General features: G+C 29.5%; 1 protein-coding gene across 1 annotated transcript in view; it reads right to left on the bottom strand.

The window, feature by feature from the left end:
* The window catches only part of LOC107443270 (monocarboxylate transporter 9), an 87450-nt gene extending 63471 nt beyond the window's left edge, over positions 1 to 23979 (bottom strand). Inside the window, exon 1 of the mRNA XM_016057094.3 lies at positions 23535 to 23979. Within this exon, the coding sequence (XP_015912580.1) occupies positions 23535 to 23580 (46 nt within the window). The 5' untranslated portion in view covers positions 23581 to 23979. The remainder of the gene's footprint in view (positions 1 to 23534) is intronic.
* Between the last annotated feature and the right edge of the window lie 3729 nt (positions 23980 to 27708).

Genomic DNA, 27708 nt, shown 5'->3' with positions numbered 1-27708 from the left:
TTTCAAAATTTTCGCAAACTTTTGATGCAGAATAAGAAAGTTTTATAACCAAGAAAAATATAAAAGCATAATTTGTTAAATGTGTTAATTTAGTATTGTAAACATAAGGGACAAAATCGTAACAAAAACATAAACTGCTTTCAGTGTAATTTTTTTTTTTAAAACAGGAACTTCGCATATGGGTTTTGCTGCATTTCTAAAATCGTATTCAAAGATACAGTTGTGAGAAGCTGCACATCATGGGGCGTAAATTAATATATAAGTGAGGAAAAATATATCATCCGGCCGCATGGTCTTCATAAAAATCAAATTGACTTATTAATGAAGTCAATCATAGTGGAGGGGCCGGGATAGCCTGGTCGGTAGCGCGCTGGGCCCATGGTTCATGGGTTCAATCCCCGCTGGCCGAAGACTCCCCGTGTAGTAAATGGTGACTGATGTACGTTAAAGCTGTCGAGTTGCAAAGTCCTTCATGTTCCCATAACAAATCAATACCTCTGGGGGTACTGATCCAGGAGTTTCCTTGTCTTCTGGATTGGATTAAAAATTACAAGGCAACGGCGTTGAACATTAGTAGTCGTAAACCCAAAAATTGGGTTGGCTGTTCATCGACGGATATAAAATAAAAAAATCATAGTGGTGGTGTAACTACATTTAAAATGGTATTGATAAAACAATTCATTCTTCAGATTTAACTGAAAGGAATGCCTTTGGTTCAGGAATCGTCGACACAGAAATTGTCCTTTATTATTTTAACCGTTTCAGAACCAGGGTAAAGAGTGTTTCCCATGGCCGAATTTATAAGTACTAAAGAGTACGTATGAGTACTAATACGAGATATTATACAAAAGTACCGTATTGAGATCATATCCGTGAGATTTTGATCCGCTAGAATCAGAAGGACTCATTTCTTATGTGATACTGTGGGCCGTGAAGGGATAATCGCGCAATCACGTATATGTCATTATGGTTGGCATGGGGTTAAACTAAATTGCGGCTTCACTGTGATCGACCTCGATAATGATACAAGCATTAGCTGATTTGATTTATTTTTTTAACCGTCTTTGAACAGCCGATCCAATTTTAAGTTCACGACTACCAATGCTCAACTCTGTAGCCTTGTGATTTTGAGCCCAATCCAGAAGACAAGGGAACTCATGGATTAACTATTGAGAGAAATTTGCCTTCGAGGAACACTTTTTGGTGGAACTAACCCACATTTGTGTAACATAGAGAGGAAAACCGCGAAAACCTCCCACTGTTAGCTTGGTGGCAAAGGGACTCTATTCCACGATTCCTCTACCACTGAGGATATTTAACGGCAGGACTGTGGTCAGTGCGAGCCAGGTGGGGAATCCGTATCGACCAGTTATCGCCGCAATTTGAACCCGGATAGCTTCATTGGGAAGGGAGAGCTTTATCTCCTGATCCACCACGACTCTAGTATTAATTAACTGTACAAAATAGATTTATTCCACTACAACTGCAGCGATCAATAGATATGATGGAATTATGATGGACTGAATTTTTCGTTTCTTTATATTGACCGTTCTTTACGAGATTTTTTAGACATTGAAAACAAACTAAGAAATGTCAAGTGTAAAGAATTTATTTTTATGAAAACAATAATATGTGAGTAACGATGAATCGATTGATTCGAAGGATTCCTCTGAAATGGGAATGAATAAAACAACGGAAAAATATCTTTGAAAGCGCGAGTGCAGATGATTCCAACATCCCTCAACTACCTGTGAGGAAAGAGAGGGGGAGGAAGGAAGGAAGAATATCAGGAAACAACTCCCCCCTTCTTGCATGGAATGTCTTTCGTCCTGGGATTACTCAAGGTCAAGAGCGCGCCTTAGTAACCGACAAATATCGACTGATAAATCTCTCTTTTATAGCATGTCTTCATTTTCTGTCTCTACTACAAAGTTTAGAAATAAGAACCTTTTTAAGATTATAATTCCGTACTAATGGGGCTAATAATAGGCTTAAATATTCTGTTTCTTTTTTCTCCTTCTTTTTTTTAACGTTAGTTAGATAACATCTGCACATGAAAGGCAATAAAAATTTAAACTGCTGGTAAAAGGGCATTCACTGAGCTTTCCCAGATACTGACGAGTTTCACTAACAACTTAGTGGTAAATTATCAGACCTTGAGTTGGTAATTGAACTCCAACTCATACTTGCTTAAAATTTTCATAAATTAAAATAATAAATTCAAAAAAATATGTTTATACAAAATATTGCAATTGTAAAAAGTCATTATAAGATGATCAATATTTCATAGTGGCTCTGGGATCACAGGGTATACTTCATATCAGCACTGAGACTGTTGTTAGTCAGAAAAAAGTATACGAATTAATCATTTATGCCCTGGATTCGAACCTAGATTAGCTCTTCAGAAAATAAGCTCTCTAGCTCGTAAGTTAACCTGGATAAACAATATTTTTGAAAACATTTCGCCAAGGACAGTGGCGTCACCATTTTTGTCAATTATAGCATCTAGAAACAAGATTAGAAAAATGGTTTTCATTGTTATAATGCAAGGACTGTCTCTCTAATAACATTTTTAGTGGATTTGAAAACTATGTATTATGAAGTCAAGTAGTTTAATAGGGTGTAAAAATTGTTTTATTTGATAATTTCATTTTTTTAAAAATTTAATTAAAAAATAAAAATAAGAGTCAACATTTATCTGATATTTTCGAAATAATACGTTTTATAATTGTGCGATATTTTTTTTTCTACAGTGCTATTAGTTTTACAGAAAGAAAAAAGGTAAAATGAATATTAAAAGGGATAAAACTATCCATTGGCGAAAAAATTTGGAGCTGTATTTCTAGATTGTGGCTACTTTTTTGACGGTTCAAAACACAAATCTATTTAAAAAAAATTTGCAAGTTTATTCAGAAAAAGAATGCTTTTATGAATGATTTCATTAAATAATAATTAATCTTCAATAATTAGTATTAATTAATTAATATATTAACCTTTAATGCTCCGGAAGTATCCAAAATATCTTTTCACACGAAAAAAAAGAAAGCAGGTGCTCAACATTCAGTAAAAATCGTTAAATAAAAATTATAACAATTATTAAATAGTCAATGTACGAACCGTGTACCCAAACTCAATTAAAATATGATGAGTCATAGTCAGTAAAACGATCATTTTTAAATAAAAATTCTCGGTTTGACTAGCATCTAAAAACAGCTCATTCCCAAATTATCCAAGCACTATGCGTATTTATGTTTTTCTTCCGAAGAAACTAAAATATACACCAGTATAGTATATACTTTGAAAGTGATATTCTCCCTCGTAATAATGGTTTCTCTGCCAAATGAGTGGAGCCGCAGGGAAAAAGTTCCTACAGGGTTGTTACAGCCGGTTATTTAATCCTATCTATTTCTTTATTTGAACAACTTTTCGATGGTTATTCAAGAGTGTGTCTTTTCCAAAGCGGTGTCACAATATGCTGTATATTTGGCGAATACCTGGAGGCCAATCTCGTTGGCGGTGGTTTGGAATTCCCTGAAAAGTAGTTCTTAAAAATTCAGGGTCGCAGATCAACGTTATACTTTCCTTTTGTTGTGGTTTTGCGGTGTTTCAACACATAAATTAACCTCCTAAAAGTTCAAAGTCATTCTTTATAAAGTTGCTGAGAACAGGAAGACAAGAAGAATATTTTATTAACAGTATTGAGAAAAGGTTTATTGATCTATAAGGGAATTATTAAATGATTATGATGCAGTATAATTTGGTTATGTTTGCATTAATATTATTCGCACAATAAAATGCGCCTTTTCACTATTTAAATCAAATTAAATATATTGTTCGTTCTCCTAGCATTTTAAAACAATAAATTACGTCATTATTTCAAATAAATTTAAATGAATGTCTCGAGCCTTGAACATGTTAGTTTTGAATAAATCTAATATTATAAGAAGTCTAGTGAACAATTTATTCAAAGGGCTGAAATTTATCAAGTTCGATCTGCATGATCAACTTCACGTTTCTCTATAAAATATAAAAATGCAACGGTTAAAAGGCCTCAATCTTAAATACAAACGAAATATTTGACCTTTTATTCGACAGGACACAGTGCGTTAAATAGTATCAGAACCTTTCTTTCATATATATGTATAAATGTATATAAGATACCAAAACATATTCAAAAAAATTTTAATTCTTGCAAAATTAAATATTTCGTAGAGGTTCAAAACTTTTAAAAATATCTTTTTTTTTTTTTAAATAGTGAACACCATTACGCAAAAAATTAAAAGCACAAAAATGAGTTAAAATGTACTACTTGCAACTACATACTTTTGTAAGTGAACTAAACTCAGAAATATATTTGGAAATTAATTTTACTTTTTAAACTTTTGAAAAAAAATCTTTAAAAATAAAAATAATTTGATTTTTTTTCCTCATAACTTTAGTACATAGACAATTTTAAGTCTCTAGCTGCAAATATCTTACGCGGAAACTCAAAATAAATCCTTATGAAAAAAATGAGTTTTAAGTTCGTTGATTGGTCGGATTCGGCGAATACGTGCTTTGAAAATAATATTAATAATAATTCAAGTTTTTCATTATTGTGATGGGCATTCTTATTGAACAGAAAAATCATAGAATGAGACCAAAAAAGAAGATCCGGAAATGCTCCACATTCATCAGCTGAAAATTAATAAAGGATTGTAATGGTATTTTCCCGTAAATTGTTTATTGATCCTTTATTTAATGTTACTTGTCAATTATAGTTAATTATCATTCATTCTTACTGGGTGTTATTATGCTTCTTCTTATGGTTGTTATTCAAAATATTAACAATAAAAGTGGTGTATTTTTGTTATGTTTTAAAGTAATTCTGCGCTATTACTTCATTGCGCAACTATTTGAGATAAAATTTTTACAACTATTAATTATAATTGCCTTTTTACCATTGTCAAACGGTTTAATTATCAGTATAAGGTAACTAGTTTATATTTACTTTTTAATAAGGTGAGCTTAGTTTTATATAAAATTCGTTATAAAAGTATACCAAGATGACTTACGAGACTAAAAAAAAATGAATACAAAATTACTAATTATAAAACAATATAAAGATTTGCCCTTACGTCCTATAGCTAAATAAACATAGTAAAAAATATTTAAAAGCAAGTTTTAATAGTGATTAGAAATTTATTTTAAAAATTTAAAAAGAAAAGTTTGTGGATAAATTTACGATTTGGCAACCCTCTTATGTTCGGTGATTATTTTTCACACCAAGATCGACGTCAAAAAGTAATTGATTTTTGTTATGTTTCATTACAAATTTTTTAAAACAACTACGGGGCATTTGAACATTTAATATTAATGTTACTTAATGAAGCAAAATTGTAATTTTGTTTTCAAATATCATGGACATAACGAGGGTTTTTGAAAAATCGAACGAAATTTCACTCAATTCTATTAATTACCATATTCTACTATAGCCAACCTTTTATATTAATGAAAGCTAAATCTGTAGAATACAATAAAATGTTTAAGATATTTGAAATGTAATTTTTATTTTATTTTAATGTAACAGTTTGTTAATTGTTAAGAAACTAAAATAATTGGATATTTCCAATTCGAGAAGAAGGGAAGTGATTATGCCTAACGATGTGATTTAAATCAGATTTAATTGGATACCGGTAAGCGACGTCACGCAAATGTGTAAAACCTGATTAGCATCTGATTCGACAAATGCCACGGTTTACTTACGATGACGTCGCTTGCAGGCATCCAATTGCCGAACTATTGTAGGAATTATCGTACAATTGCCGATCATCAATGAAGGTTTTTTTTCTCTTACGAATTCGAGTAACAGTTTTTTTTCTTCTTGTTTTTTCGTTTCCTTTCTCTTTGTTTATTAAAAAATCGAGGAGTTGATTTAAATATAAACGGAAATTGAAAAATAAGACTTGAAATAGTTGTTTTGGACATTAATCTGTTATGTCATTCCAATGTTTATTTACATCTCTATAGACATGACAATAACATAACAGACTTACTTCGTCACTTATTTGTACGCAAAAATTTTTCATAATCATGCAGGATAATGATTTTATCAGAACTTTTGAATGTTTATGAGTCAAATATCAACTTTTGTTGACTGAAAATTTTTGATTTGAAGCTCTAAACAAATGATATTTTAAATCACGAGTGCTTTAGTTTCACATAATTAATATACATTTTTTTACATCTCACTTTTTATAACAAAAACCTACTAAAAATGATAAAGCATTTCTTGAATTAAATTTTTGCGGTGAAGTTGAAATCGTTGAGTGTGAGATGTTATCATTGCTTTTCAGTGCCTTACACTTTTTAAGATTTTCGTTTCTAAATTTAAATTTTCAATTTCGGAAAAGAAAACAGTATTTCCAACCATTAACTTAATTTTAATTAATGGTTGGAACCGAATAATTCAATTTTATTCTAAAAAGGAGGCAAGTCTTAGATTTAATTTAACATCTGGTTAAAAAAGGGATGATGTTGGGCCTTTAAATTTATTGAAAGTAATTATTTTAGCAATATTGGATGAGTTTGAAAGCTTGTAATAAAAATAAAAGTATTTGTTTGTAATAAAAGTCCGCAATATGCAATAGATTATCACATGAATTCCAAGAAGTCTGTAACAGCATATAATGCAATCCTTTGAACTCAAGTAAAGAGTAAAGAATGAAAAAGAATGCAGTCGATCCCCGCTATAATGAAACTGAATTATAGTGAACACTCGGTTGTAACGAACTTTCCTAATGGTCCCTTCTGATCTCCCAAACAACCGTTATTTTACACACTTATAGTGGACAGCTAAAAGATTAGTAGGTAGTTTATGGTGGAATTTAATTTTATACCCTCTTTTTTTTTTTGGTTTTATTTATTTTCTTTACTTATTTTATTACTACTCCAACTTTTAATTAGCAGAAGTTGCAATTACAAATGCAAGCATTTCTTTACATTGTATCAAATCGTACTCTAGTATTCTCTTAATTTTTAAATCAGGGCAAAAGTTATTGAGCAGCTCCCCATATATTGAAGAAGGAGAACTTTTTTTTCGAATGTAAAATCGACATTAAATATTCTGATTTTTCTTTTTTCAACTCGTAGAAAAAGTAAATTCTTTACCAATTGTTGATACAAAAATTAATGAACTATAACTAAACTCGAATTACAGTCAATCGAAAGTTATCGATTTCTTTCTTAGAATGTAAAAATGCATTGTATTTCTTCTTAAATAATTGATTTATTATCCATTTAATGAGTTAATAATTTATAGATAAATTATGAACTATCGTAATCACTATTTCCAGCAATACCTTTGTATTATGTTAAAAAGTGATTTTTAAAGAATTTGAATACAGGGAATTACAGTTTATAANGAAATCGACATTAAATATTCTGTTTTTTNAAATCGACATTAAATATTCTGATTTTTCTTTTTTCAACTCGTAAAAAAAGTGAATTCTTTACCAATTGTTGATACAAAAATTAATGAACTATAACTAAATTCGAATTACAGTCAATCGAAAGTTATCGATTTCTTTCTTAGAATGTAAAAATGCATTGTATTTCTTCTTAAATAATTGATTTATTATCCATTTAATGAGTTAATAATTTATAGATAAATTATGAACTATCGTAATCACTATTTCCAGCAATACCTTTGTATTACGTTAAAAAGTGATTTTTAAAGAATTTGAATGCAGGGAATTACAGTTTATAATGGCTGGGTCCACAGACAACTCGTTATAACGGGGTTCTATTAGTCAAAATTGCAGGTGTTCTATCTCCTCCCTATATCCATAATCAGTGTACATGCTATCTTATTCATTTTGAGGAGACTGAAAACTGAATGAACTCTTCAAAACGACTAAATTGCCCTCTCTCATAAAATGGAAGATTCCAAAGTGATGAAAATTCATTTACTTGTTCTTCGAAATGAATGAGCTCGATCATCTTTATGCAATTAAAGCCATCAGCCACTTCATTTTCTTCTTCTTCTTATAGAGTTTATTAGCATAAAATTACACGAAGAGCCCCCTAAGGCCGTTTTCTGACCATGCAACTTTTTCACGTGCGGCTTTCGAACACCCCTTTACGCTCTCACCTGTGGATGACTCATCATTCAGGTTATTTTCAAGGGCATCGCCTGTCAATTTCAAGGTCAACGCCCCTTTGTCAGAAGACGAAGCCCCCTGGACAATTTATTTGATACATCTACACTACAGTGCGAAATGGATGGCACAGTCTTCTCAGATTATAACACAAATATTACCTGAAATCTGTTCTTATTCTTGATAAGCTCTTTTTTTTGTTGTTTTAATCAAAATACAGGATGACACAGAATAACAAGAAATTTTTAAGTATTGCACTAACACTTTTTTTGTTGATGAAACTGAATGCATGCAGTATGCCACTTGTGTCTTTATAACAAAATGTCACAAACTAATTTTTCTTGAAGATAACACCAGATCGACTTCGAGTCAGCATGTGACATTTATTTTTAATATATATATCCGTCATTGAACAGCCAACCCAAATTTGGGTTTTTGACTACTAATGTTCAACTCCGTAGCCTTGTAATTCTGAAACAATCCAGAAGACAATGGATCCTGGATCAGTACCCCCAGAGGTATTGATTTGTTACGGGAACATGGAGAACTTTGCGACTCGGTAGATTTATCGTGCATCAGTCACCATTTATTACACGGGGAGTCTCCGGCTGGCGGGGATCGAACCAGCGAACTCATGGACATGGGCCCAGTGCCCTACCAACCATTTCTTCAAGATGATATTGGAATATGTGTGAGATGCACGAACCATCATACAGTTTTCATTAGAATTTGGACGCAAACAGGGCACAGATCTTTTCGATTGTATCTCCAACAAAGTAAAGAGATAGTTTGCGATATTCTGTTATGAAAACAAAAATAGCATTCTTTCTGTATACGGTCACTTTTTTCAATAAAGTTTGTATGTACAAATGACGTTACTTTAAAATTTGCTGTTCTCCTACGTCAGCTTTAACACTAGAAACCTTTAATTAACCAATTTTATCTCCATTATTTTCAATTGAAATGGTACATGCTTTTTTTTTAAAGTCTCTAAGTTTGAATTAGTTATATACAAAACCAAGATTTTGTATTTATATATTTTCTATAGCAATAAACAAATAAATAAAATTAGAGAAAAAACAAAAATCGATTCACTTTTCGTTGATATAAAAGAAAAGGGTAACACAATAAACTTTTTCTTTCTTTCTTTTTTTTTTTGAATTCACAATGAAACGAAGAATTTAAAACAACTTTTAAAAATATTAACATTTCTAAATATAAAAGGACGTAAAAAAAACGCAAACATTATCATGTTAAAATTTTATATTATTCATTGTTTATTTTGCCTAGATATTTGTTAATTTCATATTATTGAATAAGCTTCTTAAGGTTAAGCGATTTCCCCATCCTCCACAGTTTTCCCGTCACTGTTATCATGGTTACAAAAAATCTTACCTTTCTCCACGGTAGTATATTTTACTAAGAAGTGAATATATATGTACTGGCGTGGGGGAAAAAGAAAAATTTAATTATATTATTATAGTAATGGAGAAGGGGAGAGTGGAGTGGAGAAACCTATTTCTTGAGATGTCTATTCTATTTACAATGAGTATAAAATAATTAGATTAGGAATTACGTAAGATTCCTCTAGATATAGAATCTGAAATGGCGAAGTAATAATCAGGTGTCCAGACAAATGTCCGCAGTGGTGTCTAATATTTTGGTAAATTTAGAAAAACAAAATGCAATACACTTTTATTAAGAGTTGAATCCTAGAAATATGTGGTTTTTTTAGGAAACTTCTTGTTATGACTATTCATGCAAAGCACTCGGCAAACTCTCCATAAAACAGTTCAGATGTCTGCACTCAAAACCTCATAAAATTGAAATCAATTTGGGTGACTTTTTTTTTCGGCTAAATTTCATGGTTGGCTAAAATTTTGGAGTGAGCATTTTTGTAGCATCATTCAAAGATGTTTTTTCTCCTAAAGTTTTAAAATTTTACTTTCACATGTGCATTTTCTTTTTAAATACTGTGAATCAAATATAAAGATTAAGTTATATTATTTAAAGGACAAAAAGCAAGGATTTAGATGTATGCTTCATCATTTTCGTTCATCAAAATTTCAAACGAATTTGAAGAAAATAGATTAAGCTTTGAGCATACTGAACTGCCACCTCTTTTTCTTCTTCCAAGGCCCTACAGCCTGTAACAGGTCAAAGCATCTTGTCCTATCCACAGCAAGGCTTTTCCAGTTTCCCTTATTTACAATATATATATCCCTCTTCACCGAGTCTAGCCACCTAATTGATGGCATAGAGTGCCTCTATTGAATAAAAATTTCTGTTTAAACGAATCACGGAAAAAGAAGCTAATTAAGAAAAAGCACAAGATAAAAGCACTTCATTAACTATTATATAAATTTAACATTCAACTCCATTCGACCGTTGAACAAGAATTTAATGTAATTAAATAATTTTTCGAACGTAATTAAATATTTTTTTTTAATAATTAGCACTCAAAATTCAATTTGAAGCTCTCTGGCAGTAACTTTTCATACTTTATATATTTTTTGAGAAATTAGATAATATATGATTATTCGAAATAATTATTCTAAGGTAAATAAATATTTTTTAAAAATAATTAACACTCAAAATAAAATTTGAAGATCTCTGAAAGCAACTTTTAATACTTTATATATTTTTTTTGAAATTAGATAATATATAATAGTATTATTACAATTAATGCATCAATTTAATCAGTTAATAGTTTCCCAGGGCTTAATCTTTTTATAATTTAAGAATGTAAACTAAAATAATATATTATTTAATTTAGTAAAAAAATTTTTTCAAATATTTAGTTGAAAAAGTATTATTTGCATATTTTATAACAATAAAATAAGTGTAATTAATGAAATTTAGAAAAATTTTAGAACTGCTAAAAAGTTCTGATCACTTTGTTAAATGGAAAAAGTTACTTTGAGTAAACTTTAAAATAATCCTTGCATTTTAGCTATATTTTTTTAAAAAATATTTAATTTCATTCAAAAAAAAATGTCTAATTACATTTAATTCTGACTCAACGGCTCGAATTAAATCGGTTGTTAAGTTTATATAGACTAGAAACTAGAACTCACTAGTTATTATGCAGTCCAGTCTAGAGTTTATGTAGACTAGACTATATCATAACTAGTGAGGTGCTTTTTATTCCAGTGTTTTTTTTTTCGGTGCTTTTTTTTGGCTTTCTTATCCGGTGCTCTTTTTATCGCCCACCGTTTAAACAGAACATAGTTTGATCTTTTATGAATTGAATTCAGTTGGTGATAACTTTATTACTTTGATGCTATTTGAGTAAAAATAACAAACTTACAACTCTGCTGAGATACATTGTGCCTTAAAATTTGTACGAAAAAATAGAAGCATTTATAACTTTATGAGAGATAAAAATATCGAAAGAGAAAGTAGTTAAGGTTAACATTCATAACAAGTGAAATATTCTCTTAATGGCCACGTCATAAATTTTGCCTCAAATGTACCAGAGGACATAAAAAGAAAGAAAAGTGAGAGGAACTATATTAAATGGTTTACGACCCCCCTGCTTCTAATATCACTCAAAATTATGGAACGTATAGAATTAATATAACTCTATTTCAGTTCTCGTGGAAAACAAAACTTTTTTTTCTACTTTCATCAAAAATAAAAAAGAATTAATTTGATGCTTGACCTTTTCTTTATTAGAATTCTTTAGAGTTTGAGAAAAATAACTTTCTAAGATTAACCCACTGTCGTAGATGGAACACTGGTGTCCCTTTTATGAATATTCTTTTTCTGACGCTCTGACTACAAATAAAAATACAGTTTGGTATTTTTTAATTACAAAAAGACAGTCTTATAGTTACTAAAAATAATCAGCTAAATTATCGGAATTATATTTGCACTAAAATTAAACTAAATAAAAAAATAGTACTAAAAAACTTTTTTGCATTCATATTCAAATATTTATCAGAAATTGAATTTGCAAATAAAAGAAATTTCAACAATGAATGATTGTTTCTCTTAGATCTAAATAACTGCAAATTTGAAAACTAATGCTTTTATGGGAGCCGTGTTTGAAAGATTTTACCTTTACGTAGAAAAAGACACCGGTGTTGCATGCTGTATTTCATAACCATAAATTATCAAAATGCTATATATTTTTCACTTATTTCAACTTAAATTAATATAACATAACAAAAAAATTATGAAAAATGTGTTTCTACATCAAATGGTCAAAACAGTTATCTTGCATATCAACATAAATTACTATATCAATATAAATTTCTAAATTAGTATTTTAAAGTGTAGATAAAATAAGACACATAAAAGCTTTTATTTCCACACTTAAAAAACACTTGTTTTCCTTACCATAATTAAAAAGCTATTTATTTTACTTTTTATTTAGTAACTTTATTCTTGCAAAAAAGTACGGTTGTCTGCTTATTATAATTATACTGCCTGTAACTTTAAGAAAACTGTTCACATGTTTACATATTTTAACTTTTATAAAGCAAAAAAAGGTACAACACTAGTACCTTGAATGTACTTCAATTAAGTACATTCACAATTTTTATTTAATGAATTGTGATAAGGTTCGCTATTGTATCCTTAGCATAGAAATATACACTGTAAAAAAATTCTGCTAAATTACGGAAAATTTCAGACAGCAATGAAGTCAGAGATTATTCGCATGCTACGGAAAAAAACACGTTGACAGAAATTTCCTGAAACAAAACTTTACAAGAAATACCTGTACATACCAGCTATAGATCAGGGTACGGTAGAGAAATCTGACATGAAGATAGCTGTATACCCTCTGGTTTGCATAGTGCAACATATTTCTAAAGTTTTAATTAGTTTTTTTAATTATTCCTCTTCTGTGTAACTTTTCGCAATTTTTGAGACATCGAAAACCATCACGCTAAAAAGAATCTCGGTAAAAGTTTTACCCCCCCCCCCACACCTCATCGTTAGCTCATATGCTCAGATACGGCATATGAACTCCGGACCTTCCTAGTATGCTGTCAACTCCTTGACCACCCAACAGGCAGGTCAGCATCTATTTTTTTCAATGTATCAAATTATTTGCTGCCACTTTGATACCAAAGTTTTTCATATTCAAATCTGAAAAAATGTGTACCCAACAGGTACAATCTGTATGAATGGTTGCAGATTTTATCTGTTAACAGAAGACTCTTTTGATAGTTACGATGTAGTTTAACTGTAGATTTCTGTAGTTTAAGAAAACAGCAGTCTTCTGTAGAATTACATAATTATGTATTTAACAGAAATTTTTTACAGTGTAAAGTAAAACAATAACAAAACAATTTTTAAATTCTTTGAAAATGGCATGCATATATGTGATTCTGATTCTATCGAAATTTGACTGATAGGAATTTTTATAAAGAAAAATTCTTCAAAGTAATATTTTTGAATATTCAGAGCGAATAAAAAAAAAAATGGCACATCTGACTTACTTTTGATGTAATGATCGGATTTTAACGAACTAAGTCGCAATTTTAAAGGTTTGAGTTCCTATATTTGTTGTTGCTGGCCCACACGGTTAGCGGAGCTAAACCAAGTCCATGACTCCAGAGACTCTGAGTAAGTCTGCAACAAAAAGTGGATCTGAAAAGAGGTCCACTTTAGAGATATTTAGGCATTGAAGTATATGTTCAGGAGTAGCTTGTTGGTCGTTACACTTAGTGCAAACAGGGAAAACCCTTGAACCATTATTGAACAACATAGTTCTTAGGTGACCGCTTCGAAATCTTGATATAACCTATATTTAAACACAGTAATTAATTTGCAGACGATATTTCAAGTTACGAAATCTAACACAAATCCATGTCTTTTCTGCACTTTTTTCGACGGATTTTTATTTCTGACCATCAAAATATAGGGAATTGTTGCAATTTAAGATTGGGTACCCCAATCTAGGTTTGGGCAATAAAACGGCCGAAATTTTCCACGTCTTAATGTTAATTTTACTTTTTGCCTATTCGATCATATCTCGTGAACATTTTAAATGAATCGAAAAATTTTAGCACGCAATTATAAAATTCGGTTATCCAAAGATATTTCCGAGTAAATAATAATTTTAATAGTAATTTATTATTTTATTTAATAATAGTCAAAGAAAAGTGAGAATTATAAAGTCTACAAATTTTTACACAATTTTAAAGTACAAAAACTTCAATAACAAAATACAAAATTTGTTAAACGAACTATACGACCGAACATGAGGGAATAGAAGAAAAAATGGAACAGTTTAACAATGGCGTTAACATCAAACACGGTCTCCCTTTTAGTACAAATAAATTTTAAAAAAATAAATCTAAATGCCATTTTTTTTCGGGAATATTGCTGAAGTTAGAAATCAGTAGAGAAGCGGAAGTATTTGTGTGAATAGTTTTGTAAGCAGAAATATGATGGCAATAAGAACTTCCTTACAATGATCGCGTCAAATAGGTAAAACAAACAAGGTCCTGACCTTGGCACATTCCCCCCCTCCCACTCTCTTACGGTTATTAAAGTAAAAATTTTCTGCCTCTTCTTCGTAGCTTGGTTACTATTTTTGTAACTCTCATCGAGTCATAAAAACTGTATGGGGCATTGTTACACATTTTATGATTCCATGCCATAACAATTATTTTATAAAAATATCTTTTATGCTTAATTCGTTTCTAAGAAGTTGTGCACGCATAAGTTCAGTTTCTTCCAGACATAAATTCGCGTAAGTTAGATATTCTACACTATGTTATTGATTATAGTACACTGTTTATTAATGCTTGGATATAAATTCGATTGACATAGTAAATAAAATCATTCGCTAGGTCTGGTTACTAAAACTAATTACGTTTCTCAAAATAAATACTTAAGTAAGATAATTAATTTTTGAGATTATAAAGATATAAATGAAAACAACGTAGATAAAATATTTGTATTGACTAATATTTCATTAATTTACTAGTGAGTGATATTTAATTTTTATCTATTTATAGATAGTTAATCGTTATCAATAATTAACCGCTTTTAGCAAATAAATAGTCCTTTAAAAAACACCTAATTTTCAATCAAAATTTTAGCCTAAAAAGAAGACAAATAATAAAAATCAAATCGCATAGTGTTAGTGAAGATAGTTTAAAATTTTCTCTTACGTAGCATGAAACAAAGTTGGGCATTTCAATATTTAGCAAAAATAGGTAACACTCTGGATAAGGTGTGAATATATAAATGATAGCAATCTATCCGACACACAATTGTCCTATCAATTTAAATCCTCAATTATGTATTCGTTGAAAATATGAATGAATATAGTTGATTATTCAAAAATTTTAAAGGCGGAAAAAGTCACCCTATTTCGAGTACTCAAAAATAGGCACCCATTCCTCAGACTTACCGGACAAGAATGAAGAAAGAAAAAAAAACTGGAAAAAAAAGCAAAGTTGCCAACGAAAAAAAAAGAATATATTAAACGTAAAAACAAAACTAGAAAAACTGTGGTGGTTGAAAGAGGTAAATAAGAGCAGGTTGCTTTTCCAAGCTCTACGGAGGGTTGAAGAGAAACACACGTCTTTAACTAGAGGATCAGCATTTATCTGAATGAAACAGGATTCCAGAGCATCAAGATGAGCTGATATGAAAGGGGTGGAAGGAATTTCGGCTTTGCAGAAATTTAGAAATTAAATGTATGGCCAAGATTTCAGCAATTGTGCTAAAATAGATGATTCATCGCATTCTTGATGATGGGTATATCCATTCTGTAGCCTTCATGTAAATTTTATAGCGAGTTTGCCAGGAAAACAGCCAGGAATGCATTGACCAGGAATGCAGCAAAAGCCATCAGCTATTTTGTATATTGATAAGGAGCTTCAGTTTAATTGTATTGCTCAGTTAGTACTAAGATACGTTTTTATGAATATGTATATAGTTAAAATATGAATGAGTAAACATAATTCTTTTTTATATATATATATATAGAGAGAGAGAGAGAAGATTAAAAAAAAGAGCCGCCTACGAATATAAGACCTCAAGCATCCTACAGCATTGAGTTAGAAAAATATGAGTAAAACTAAGCAGTCATATAAAATTAAAAACATTACTCACATGCTATCAAAACACTTTCTTGTCAATTTTAGAACAAAAAAATACTATACACTTACACAAAAATAATATCAATAACTTAACTAACAACTCTTTTAAATATATGTTGCGATAATAATCAAAGGTTGAACTTAATTAGAACTTTAAAAGAAAATAATACAGTCGATTACATTTCGTCACTGGTTTAGTGTGATCACTGTTTTAAATACTAGTTTGTTGATCTTGTTTTTCTGCTTTTGATGACAAAAAGTATTTGTGAAATGAATATAAATATGTTCCACAATAAGTCGCACATTCTTTTCAAAACAAACACCGCACTAGTATTCCACTTTTCTAAAAACTGTATCGAAATACTAACTTAAACTTTAGTAAATAATTTAATTTCCGCTTCCGTCTCTTTCCACTTGTTTTCTTCATGTCATTCCTGGCGGGGATCCTTAATATTTTCTTGTACAAAATATTTATCGAAGTTCAAACGACTTTTATAACAAATTCCATTCAATAAAGTGAGAAAAAGAAGGAAGTGTTTCGTAAAAATGTGTTTACAATATTGTGAGAAAAAGAATATTACTGGGAATATATCAATATTTATTATGGAAACGCAATGATTTTTCTTGGAATAAATAATAACAGAACATTTTAATGAAAATAGNATAGTTAAAATATGAATGAGTATACATAATTCTATTTTTTTTAATATAGAGAGAGAAGAGATAAAATGAGGGCCGTCTACAAATATAAAACCTCAAGCATTCTAGCCCATTGAGTTAGAAAAATATGTGTAAAACTAAGTAGTCATATAAAATTAAAAACATTACTCACATGCTACCAAAAAACTTTCTTGTCAATTTTAGAACAAAAAAATATTGAACACTTACACAACAATAATGTCAGTAACTTAGCTAAAAACTCATTTAAAGATATTTTGCGATAATAACCAAAGGTTGAATTTAATTAAAACTTTAAAAGAAAACAATACAGTCGATTACATTTCGTCACTGGTCTAGTGTGATCACTGTTTTAAACAGTTTGTTGATTTTGTTTTTCAGTTTTTGATGACAAAAAGTATTTGTGAGATGAATATAAATATGTTCTACAAAAAGTCGCACACATTCTTTTCAAAACAAACACCTTACTAGTATTCCACTTTTCTAAAAACTGTATCGAAATACTAACTCAAACTTTTAGTAAATAATTTAATTTCCGCTTCCGTCTCTTTCCACTTGTTTTCTTCATGTCATTCCTGGCGGGGATCCTTAATATTTTCTTGTACAAAATATTTATCGAAGTTCAAACGACTTTTATAACAAATTCCATTCAATAAAGTGAGAAAAAGAAGGAAGTGTTTCGTAAAAATGTGTTTACAATATTGTGAGAAAAAGAATATTACTGGGAATATATCAATATTTATTATGGAAACGCAATGATTTTTCTTGGAATAAATAATAACAGAACATTTTAATGAAAATAGATTATGATAATTATTTATTATTCGAGCATCTATTTATACTACTACTTAAAGCTATATTTATTTCGTGGTTCGAATGGTACAAATATTTTGTTGCATTCTTACCCAATATAGGTATGAGAATTTTAAATTTTAAATTAGTTTTGCTCCTAAAAATGCATTTTTTAAAAAAAATTCATTTTTGGTCTATCTTGTTTTAGATATATATTTGTTTGTAAACAACAGGGTTCGTATAATTGTTACGACAAATTATTTTAGGAGTTAGGCCACATGATCAGGAGTAAAACTGCATGTTAATCCTAGAGCGGAAACGTTGCTATACGCAGCTAGGGGCGCTTCCCCTATTATGACCTGTGCAGAAGCATGTGAAGAAATGGTTCCTATAGTGGCTCAGGAAGTGAAACTAGCTGTGCATGACGACATTTTCTGGCATGAGTTCCTATGCCATTTTTATCCTGATGATGTGTCCAAATTTCTAAGGGTATAACCCATAGAAATTTGTTATAACGTTTATGAGACTCTTCGTTTTTATAGCGTTTAACTTGTACATTTCAACCAATATAGACAAAAAATGTTATTTAGAAAAACTGCGGATTGGAAAGAGAAAAATCAATTGCAGATTTGAATTCATCGACGTGAAAATATCCAAAACCCGTTAAAAAATCCCATGCAACAAAAAACAGACAAAAAAAATTTCTATAGTGTTACTACTCTAAAAATTGTTTTTAAAAATTTTTTTTAGTTAAATTTTCTCTCAATACATTTATATTTCTAAATTCATTCTGAATACATTCATATTTCTGAATTTTTTTAATTTCTTCGACTCCTATTTTTTAAAAGTAAATGAATAAATTCAAATAAGTTTGCTTAATGAATACACGAAAACTTGATTTAATAATTAATTTAAAAAAAAATATATAGTATTTTTGTTTATTATACCTTTTCTTTGGAAGAAATGATTAAACGATATCTAAAAAGAGGAATGTTTTAATATATAAAAACCTTTTGTTTTCGTCTAAAATTACCCCCCGAAACACAATGTGGAACGTCTATCCATCTGGATATTCATCTATTCATCAATGTGTACGTCAATTCATCAATGTGGAACGTGGTTCGATCTATTCATCTGGATAAAAAATTATGGTTTTTAACGGGATATTCTTATGAAATGTCTAAGCCTTTTTATCTAATGCCTTTTTTATGCAATGCATGAAGCTTGGGGCAGTAGCTCAATGGCGGCTCAGGGGATTGAGCGCTCGCTCCACAATGAGGTGACCCAGTATAGGGCAAAATAAACGGTCACCATCGGCCACAGGGCAACAAAATATAACAAATGGAGAGTAAAGAATTGTATACCTGTCACTACCCAATGGAAGAAATTTTGTCAAAAATTTACCCCTTCTTTATCTTTTTATAAAAATATGCAATTTTGCAATGTCCTGAAAATTACACCGTTTCACACTTGTTTCTTACATTTTTTTCATTATAGAAATGAAATTCATAGTGCTTACCATATTTTAAGAAGTATGCGTTTACGTTTTAAAATAAATGTCTTACGTTAATAATATCAACGATTTTTAGTAATTTTTTTTGTTGAACAAATGGCCACACATTTTAAAATATGGACTATTAAAAATTCTACAACCGGCCACTGGCCAGTTAGAATTTATAATTTTGCCCAATATGGCCCAGGCTCGAATCCCAGCGATTCCTAATCGATACGAATTCCGCTATCGGCTCGCCCCGACTGGAGTACGCAAAATATTTTCAGTGGTAGTAGACGAATCATAGTTTAGAATCCCCATGGCTTTAGGATAACGGTGAAAGATTTTCGTGGTTTTTCTCTCCATGTAAACCAAATGTGGATGAGTTCCATCAAAAACCGAAGCCTAGTTTGTCCCAATGCTAGCTCTAAAAGGTCTCTTATCTTCTGGATTGGGTTCAAAATTACAAGGCTACGGAGTTGAACATTGATAGTCGTGAACTCAAAATTAGGTCACCTGTTTAACGGCGGTCATAAAATAAAATGTATGAAGCTTAAAAATTAATAAATACAATAAAATTACTAGCTATGGTCATATATCAGTTTTTTATATTTACCCATATTCAAGAAGACGAAAATGAGAAATAGACTTAATTTTTTTTTTCTGAAATCTTGTAGTAAATAGCAAGAAAAAAAAAAGATGTTAAAATATTCCTGAATTTAAACTTTTATAGGATATCACTCGATCAATAAATTTGAATGTCATGTGCAGTGCATACGAATTTTCAAATTTCAATCACGTTCTGCTTGCAAATACATAATTCCATCTCGTCAGATCTCGGGCACTATTCATCCGATTTTCATTCGGTTTCCACGAGATTATTAATAATCAAACTATTCACAATTTCGTGTTTAATTTCAATAGCTCTGTTTTTGAATATTAATTAGATTTCCCTAGTCACGAGTAAAAATTTAATTTTTGATACGTACGAAAAAAAATTAAAAGATAAGGAGAACCGAAATTCCTATACCACTTTATAAGGAATTGATCTATTATGTGATAAAAACAAAATGGAAATCTAATGAACAGTGTCTGATCACTACACGTGATCGATTTACGAACGAAGTACACTCAGAACGATAGATTTGTGACTCAGTTGACAGTTATATAATTTATACCTAGGTATTTTCAATAGGAATGATTTTTAATTTATTTTTAGAAACATTCTCAGAGACTGCTTTACTTCACAAATAAATAAGAAAACTATTTAACCAGTTTCACGGTCAACATTCAGGTATAATTATTAATATTTCTTGATAATTGATAACTATTTATTTTTTCCCGCTGGTTTTGAAAACGACTCACTTTTTTTGCAAGGATTTTCCACTAGGCGCACAATTCAAAATACCATCAGTCGAGGAGAAATTATCAAAATATTAGACTTCGAAATAGACTCAAAATATATTTTTTTCTTCATAATATTTATTTATTATTATTTTCTGCTCACCTTCAGCATTTTCATAGCTAAAAAGCTGAGGAAAGGGGACAATCCGATACAAAATACAAATTTTAAGCAAAATTGGTCAAATAGTTCATGAGAAGCATAATCTTAATAGTATGTCTTTTCTTTAAATTCTAAAACTCAGAAATTATTCGACCGATTTCGCTCAAATTTTAAATTTCTTCATTTAAAATTACAGTTATGAGTCTACAATTATCATAACATTATTAAATAATATTATGATAATTGTATACTCAATCTCAATGTTTCGAGGGCATAATCTCAATTATGTTAACTAATAAGCACAGACCATATTTTAAGTTACGAAACGTCCTTTCTCTGGGTACTTTTTTTCAACGCAAACTTGCTGGGTAGCTCAATTTGGAAAACAGAATTCAATCAGAATAGAGTAACGGCAGGAGAGTGATCGGTTTGAGTTGGTTACCTGAATTAAATTTGGTTCTCTGAAAATTAATTTTATTTTTTGTGTATCACACTACTTCTCGAAAATTGAATAGAAATTTTTTTTACGCACAATCATAACATTCATTTATCCAAAAATAAGATTTAATAATTATTCATTAATTTTTAACGTATACAAACTTTTACATTGTTTTGAAGTATATCATTTTAAAAGACAATGTATAAAATTTGAAAAAAATTGGTTGTCCAGTTACTCAGGATTCAGACTTTGTATTTATTTTTTTATTTAATTTAGAAGTTCATTTTTATGCCAATTTAATCTTAAATTCTGTTTTATATAATCTCAAGAAGAGGAAGAAATAAAAATAATTAGTTTTTGTCCCAATTAACACTTTTAAGTAAACTAAATTTAATACCTTCAAGTATTGACAAGCTGTATTTAAAATACCTATAAACTGCTATTGAGATCTGTAGAAATATTTTTATTCCACATTTTAACCATTTTTCAGCAATCTAAATTTGTAAAGGAATCGATTTTTGGCAAAAAAAAAATTTTCAAACTATTTGTCATAAAAAGTATGTCCAAAGTATATAAGTATATGATTAATGCTTGGTAGTACAAGTTTTCATTAGGTTATTATTTTATTGCATCATAAGATTTTCTCATTGCCACAACTAGAAATATAAAGCTAATTAAAGTGATTATATAGCTCATAAATTAATTTTTTAAACTTGTGTAACAATAACTAGTTTCAATTTCATTCATTATTATTCTCGTACATTTTGTTTCATATGAACATTTTAAACAAATCAAGGCAAAAACGAAAAACAATTTTCAGCAATTAAATACTCTTTATCTTTACTGCAAAATAAATGAATAAAAAAAACACATTTTTTGATTAGCTTTTAAGGGAACTACCATACACACACAGATATATATATATATGACAAGTTTGCAATGAAATATTCCTAAATATAGTAAAGCAGAAATCTTAAATAATTTTGTAACTTAATTGCACAGACTAAGACTCAGCATTGGATAATAATATTATTCTAACCTAGTACAGTATTATTCTAACCTAGTACATTTTGTAGTCTAGATACAGTAAAGTGATACTCTGGTGTATCTGTTCTCTCAGGTACTGAAATATTCTTAGAAATATATATTTTTGCACTATATTTTTGCAGCAAAAACACTACAATACACAAATTTTTATTTTGTTTAGTGAGCTCATGCATTAGAAATAGTATAAGTTTGTTTTTCATCTGAAATAATTAACTCAGTTTAAAAACTTGATTAAATTCCAAATTTGAGATTAATCATTTTTCTTAGAACACTAGTTGAGCTTTTATGAAACATTTCGTCTGTCTTCCTAGAGGTTTTAACTCAAAAACAAACTTGAATTTAAAATAATTGTATTCGATAGCGTGTTTTCTGATTTAGTTGCTCATTTTTTAAAAATTCAGCAACTAAAGTAAGATAGAAGAATCGAATTTCAGCCATACGATTTTCAATATTTTAAATGTGCAATTTAAAATTTTTAAGCATAAAACAAATGAATTAGAAATAAACGTAATCGATTGCATAATTTCAGATTTGGATGGACAGTTCTCTAAAATTCAGCAAATAAACTTAAGGTTGCTGAATCAAATTTGCAATTTAACAATTTGGAATCACGTTTTTGACTGTTAAAAACCAAAACACTTAAACTTGAAAGAAGTGATCGATTGAATATTTCCAGCAAATCAGTTTGAATCATTCAGCAAATCTGAACAACATATTTAGATAATAATTTTTCAAAAGTTCAACAACTGAAGTAAAATTCATATCTGGGATCTTAGATGATTAAAAATTTAGAATATTTTACGTATGCATTTTTAAGTGCCAAAAAGCAAAACTCTTGAATTTTAAGTAGCTATGATCGATTAGGGAAATCGATCGAGAATTAGATCGAAAAGTTTCATTTTTAGCATTAGGTGATCATTCAGCAAATTCAAAAGGCAAATTTAGGAGATCATTTTTTTTTTTTAATTCAGCAACTAAAGATTTAAGAATCGAATATTAGACTGCTAAAACACAAAAAATTTATATTTGAGATTTTTTTATTGTTGTATCATTTCAAACTAAGATGCAAGTCAAAACAAACATTTAACAATTAATGTAAATATTTTGAATCAGTCATTATAAGCAAGAAACAAGGATATATATAGAGAGAGAATATATATCGTCAGAAATCAGTCTGCATTTCGGTTAGTACACAAAATCAATTCAGTATAATCAATTGTACTTTATTGTATAATCGTTTTATTATACTCTGGATAATATATCTATATGTTTCTTAGCAATATCATCATTCAAAGGAACCAGTTGCTGGAATACAAGACACATCATGTTTAATAACTTTATGATACTAATTACTGTGATTAAGAAATCATACCTGATGCATTAAGATACAAGGATGATCCATTTCTCAGCGGAGGCATATTTACTTCATATGATACAAACAACAACAATAATCCCAAACTTTTTTCTTTTTCTTTGGAAAAAAAATGTCAATGATGAAAAACACGCACACACAAACACTGATGTCTTTTATGTCGGAGACATGGGCAATAGATGATGTTGGCACGACCGTGATAGTGTCATTTCAAAGATGACCAATAATTGACCAAAGGTCAAGAAGAATTAGAATAGATTTGTCTCCCTGTGCAAGCTCTCATAATCTTCCTTCTCTCTCTCTTTCTCTTCCTTCTCTTTCCCGAAATGCCGGCAAGAGAGATCAGCTGTTCTGCGCCGTTTTCAGAATGCTTTTTCCTCCAGTTTCTCGCCAGCCAATCAGCGTCGAGTTGTGGACTGGCTGGAACCAGAACTGCACGCTCTCTGTCATTAGAATGGGTTGCTAAGGTTTCACCCGCAATCGGTTTTCCAATGTTACCAACACTTTCAGCCTTCCTTTAAAATATATTTTTATATCATTATGAAGAATTCATTTATTTATTGTTTTAATATTTCAACGGGAAAAGATAAGCTTTTTTTTTCTCTTCAGTTTTCTCAGTTTAATTTATTAAAATTCTGAAGTATTAAAAAAAAAGAATCCCTGATTATTTTTTTAAAATTTTATGAAAAGAATTACATTTAAGAAAGAACATTCACACATTTTTAAGAAAGAATATTCACGTATTCAGTGAGTACATTTTTTAAAATTTAAACTAATTAAAATCTTTTTTAAAAAAAACCGAAGTGGTAGTTTAAAAAGATTTGATTTCAACGTGCTTCAAAAATTTTGTGACAATAATTTAACATTAAATAAGTGAAAACAATTTTTTGAAAGTACGTGATCTCTTAAAACGTCGATGCGAATTTTTGTGAAATGGCAAGTGATGTGAATTTATTTTAAAATTCTGAACAAGAGCATACTAGTGAGGTCGCTGGAAAAGATTTCACAAAATGGTAGTAAAACAACAATTTGAGTTGGAAGTATTTTCTAAAAATTAAACTACTTAAACATATAGGTGCTAAATAAGCTAAAAATGGAGCATATCTACATATTTTTTATTTATTGATTTTCGTGGTAGGCTGGAATGTTTTTTGAAACTTTAAATTGAAGATTTAGTACGTCAAAACACTATAATGTTGCTACCACTAAGAAAAATTAGTCTCAACTGCCACACAAGTTAGCAGCTATTCAAGATGAATAAAAAAAATAATATTTACCTGTTATTATTCACGTGTTTTTTTAATAACTCTTATATTCACTTAACTCTGAAATTATATTAAGTTAAATCAATTATAGTGTGAATTACATTCAATCCTATCGTTAATATGATCGTTAATATCGTATATACAGTGTTAAATCAGGTATAATTTTTTAGTAAAAGAATTTCAAAACAGTGACATGACAAATATTCTCATGATATTACTAGTGACATGGCAAATTATGAATCGAAAATAATAATTATTTTTCCAGATCTCAGCTGCATTTATATCAAGAGCTTCATTTATTAAAAAAAATGCCAGAGTTTTTTTAAAAAAAATAGGTCTCATGTAAGCAATGGGGGGTTAGGAGCTTTGCTTATTATTATTATTATTATATTTATATTTTATATATATATATATATATATATATATATATAAGTTTNGAATTCAATTTGCTATGCTACAATATATATATATATATGCGTTAATTGCTCATTCCTGCACAACATATATGCAGGGCGTGTGTACTCATTACAAAGATGGACTATAAGGCTTTGTCAAATTGAAAAGCAGATTGCGCAGCATCCCAAAAATATATGTCCCGCAGTGGACTGATCGTTAAGACACGGTTCCCAGCAGATCACCGAAGTCAAGCATCACTGGCTGCGGTCAGTGTGCGGGTGGGTGACCACTTGGATCAGTCTGCGTAGGGACCGAGGGTGTGCGGCATGGGTCCTCGTTGAACTGTGGCTACCGAAGCGGGGGTGTGATCCCCTCCGCAGAGGATCAAAATTGGGATGGCATGTCTTCGGATCATCCTCAGGGATGTTTCCCAGACCGTCGCCAATAGCCCATTGTGCAGCTCTAGTGCGACGTAAATTAACAACAACAACAAAAATATATTCGGTGAGTTACGGTGAAAATCGAACCTGCAACCTCCACACTATAGAGAGTTTGGCAGAATAGAAAGACAGCTTGGAAAAAGGATATAAGCTAGCCTTTTCGTTTCTTACAATTTCGAAGGAAAATTTAATATTTCAAAATTATTTGGATATTGTGAATTTTTTTTAATGCAGAAGAAAATGAAATAGCATTTTCTATGAATTCTTGTGGTCTGAATTAATCAAAACAAAATTAAACTATATATATTAAAAATTTTTGAGTCATAACATAAAACAGGTAACAATTCGTTAAGGACAGTAAATCGCTCTAGAATAATATATATTGCACTTTCTTGTAAATAACATTTCAATGTCTTCTTCCGTTATCTGATGCAATAAGAAGAGTGATTTGCAAATCCTTTATTTATCCTGCATTTTCAGAGTAGTTTATCATGTGACAGGCAAATTATATATCATGTGTACGGAATAGTCACTTCGAATTTCGCCGGTATGTAATTTGTAACTTCTTGTCCCTACAGGTGATTCCCTAAAGTTATGTTTTCCTTTATGATTTACATGCGCCTTAAAAATAATAAATTTTACCTTACAAAACATCATAGTCACCCTTTTAAATATTGAAACACCATTGGTCTTATTGATCTTATTTCAATAATAATTCATTTTATATAATTGAAACATTAAAACATCATCTTATTTTAATTAGACCGTTAAAATCATAGACTTATTAAATTGAAGTATTAAAATTATCACCGTATTTAATTGCAATAATATTCCATTTTTGCACTGAAATATTAAAATGACCTTCGTATTTAACTGCAATAATTGTTTATCTTATTGCATTGAAATATTAAAATGACCATCGTATTTAACTTCAATAATTGTTTATCTTATTGCATTGAAATATTAAAATGGCCATCGTATTTAACTTCAATAATTGTTCATCTTATTGCATTGAAATATTAAAATTGCCACCGTGTTTAATTGCAATAATGATCCATCTTCTTTAATTCAAATATTTAAATTATCATCATACATAACTGCTTGTAGATTTTTCACTCGTGAAATACAAAACACACGGTATTTTCTGCTGCTTTCACTATCTAAATTGAAATTGAACTTGCAAAACAACACAGCCTTAAATCAACAGTATAAAAAACTTCTAAATGCATAATTTTTAATGAAAATTGGTTTTAAAAAGAATTGAAATTTGGGAATATTAACTTAATTTTTTTTTCTTTAAAAAACTCATTCTGAAAGTTTGTATAAAATACCAGTTGAAAAAAGTTTTTTCGAACCAAATTTTTTTTTTATTCAATCACTATCTTAGTTGTTTATTTAGTATTTTATATATATATATATATTGAGTCATAACATAAAACAGGNATATATATATATATATATATATATATATATATATATATATATATATATATATATATATATATATATATATATATATATATATATATATATATATATATATATATATATATATATATATATATATATATATATATATATTTAGTATCAGAAAATACAATTTATAAATTTTTTAATTAATAAATTCATTATTTAATAATAAATAGATGTTATTAACCCAATAAAATGGAGGACCTGACTATAATAATAAATCCATTTTTTTCCGTCTCATATTTTTAACTATAAACTCTGTTTTCAATTTAACATAATTCATATGTTTTAGTGTTGATGAATTAATCCAATAAAAGAATAGTAATTCATAAGTAAATATTTTATTTATAAATTTAAAAATATTCCATTCGAATTTAACTTTTGTTGTTTCATGGTTCGGTGCATTTTCCGTATTTGCATTGACGTTACTCTTCGAAGAATTCCATTGGTTGTCATAAAAATGATGATGCAAGAGTCGAGATGCGTGAAGAAAGAGAGAGATTTCAGCGATATATTTCGTTTATTTAGTTGTTTACAAGACAACAAGTGATGCGAAAATTACGGGTTTTAGAGCAAAAACATGAGAGTAAATGAATAATCGGT

The sequence above is a fragment of the Parasteatoda tepidariorum genome, chromosome 2, assembly GCF_043381705.1.
Source record: "Parasteatoda tepidariorum isolate YZ-2023 chromosome 2, CAS_Ptep_4.0, whole genome shotgun sequence".
Classification (NCBI taxonomy): domain Eukaryota; kingdom Metazoa; phylum Arthropoda; class Arachnida; order Araneae; family Theridiidae; genus Parasteatoda; species Parasteatoda tepidariorum.
Note: the sequence above shows the minus strand (reverse complement) of the source record. Positions and strands in the feature narration are given on the sequence as shown.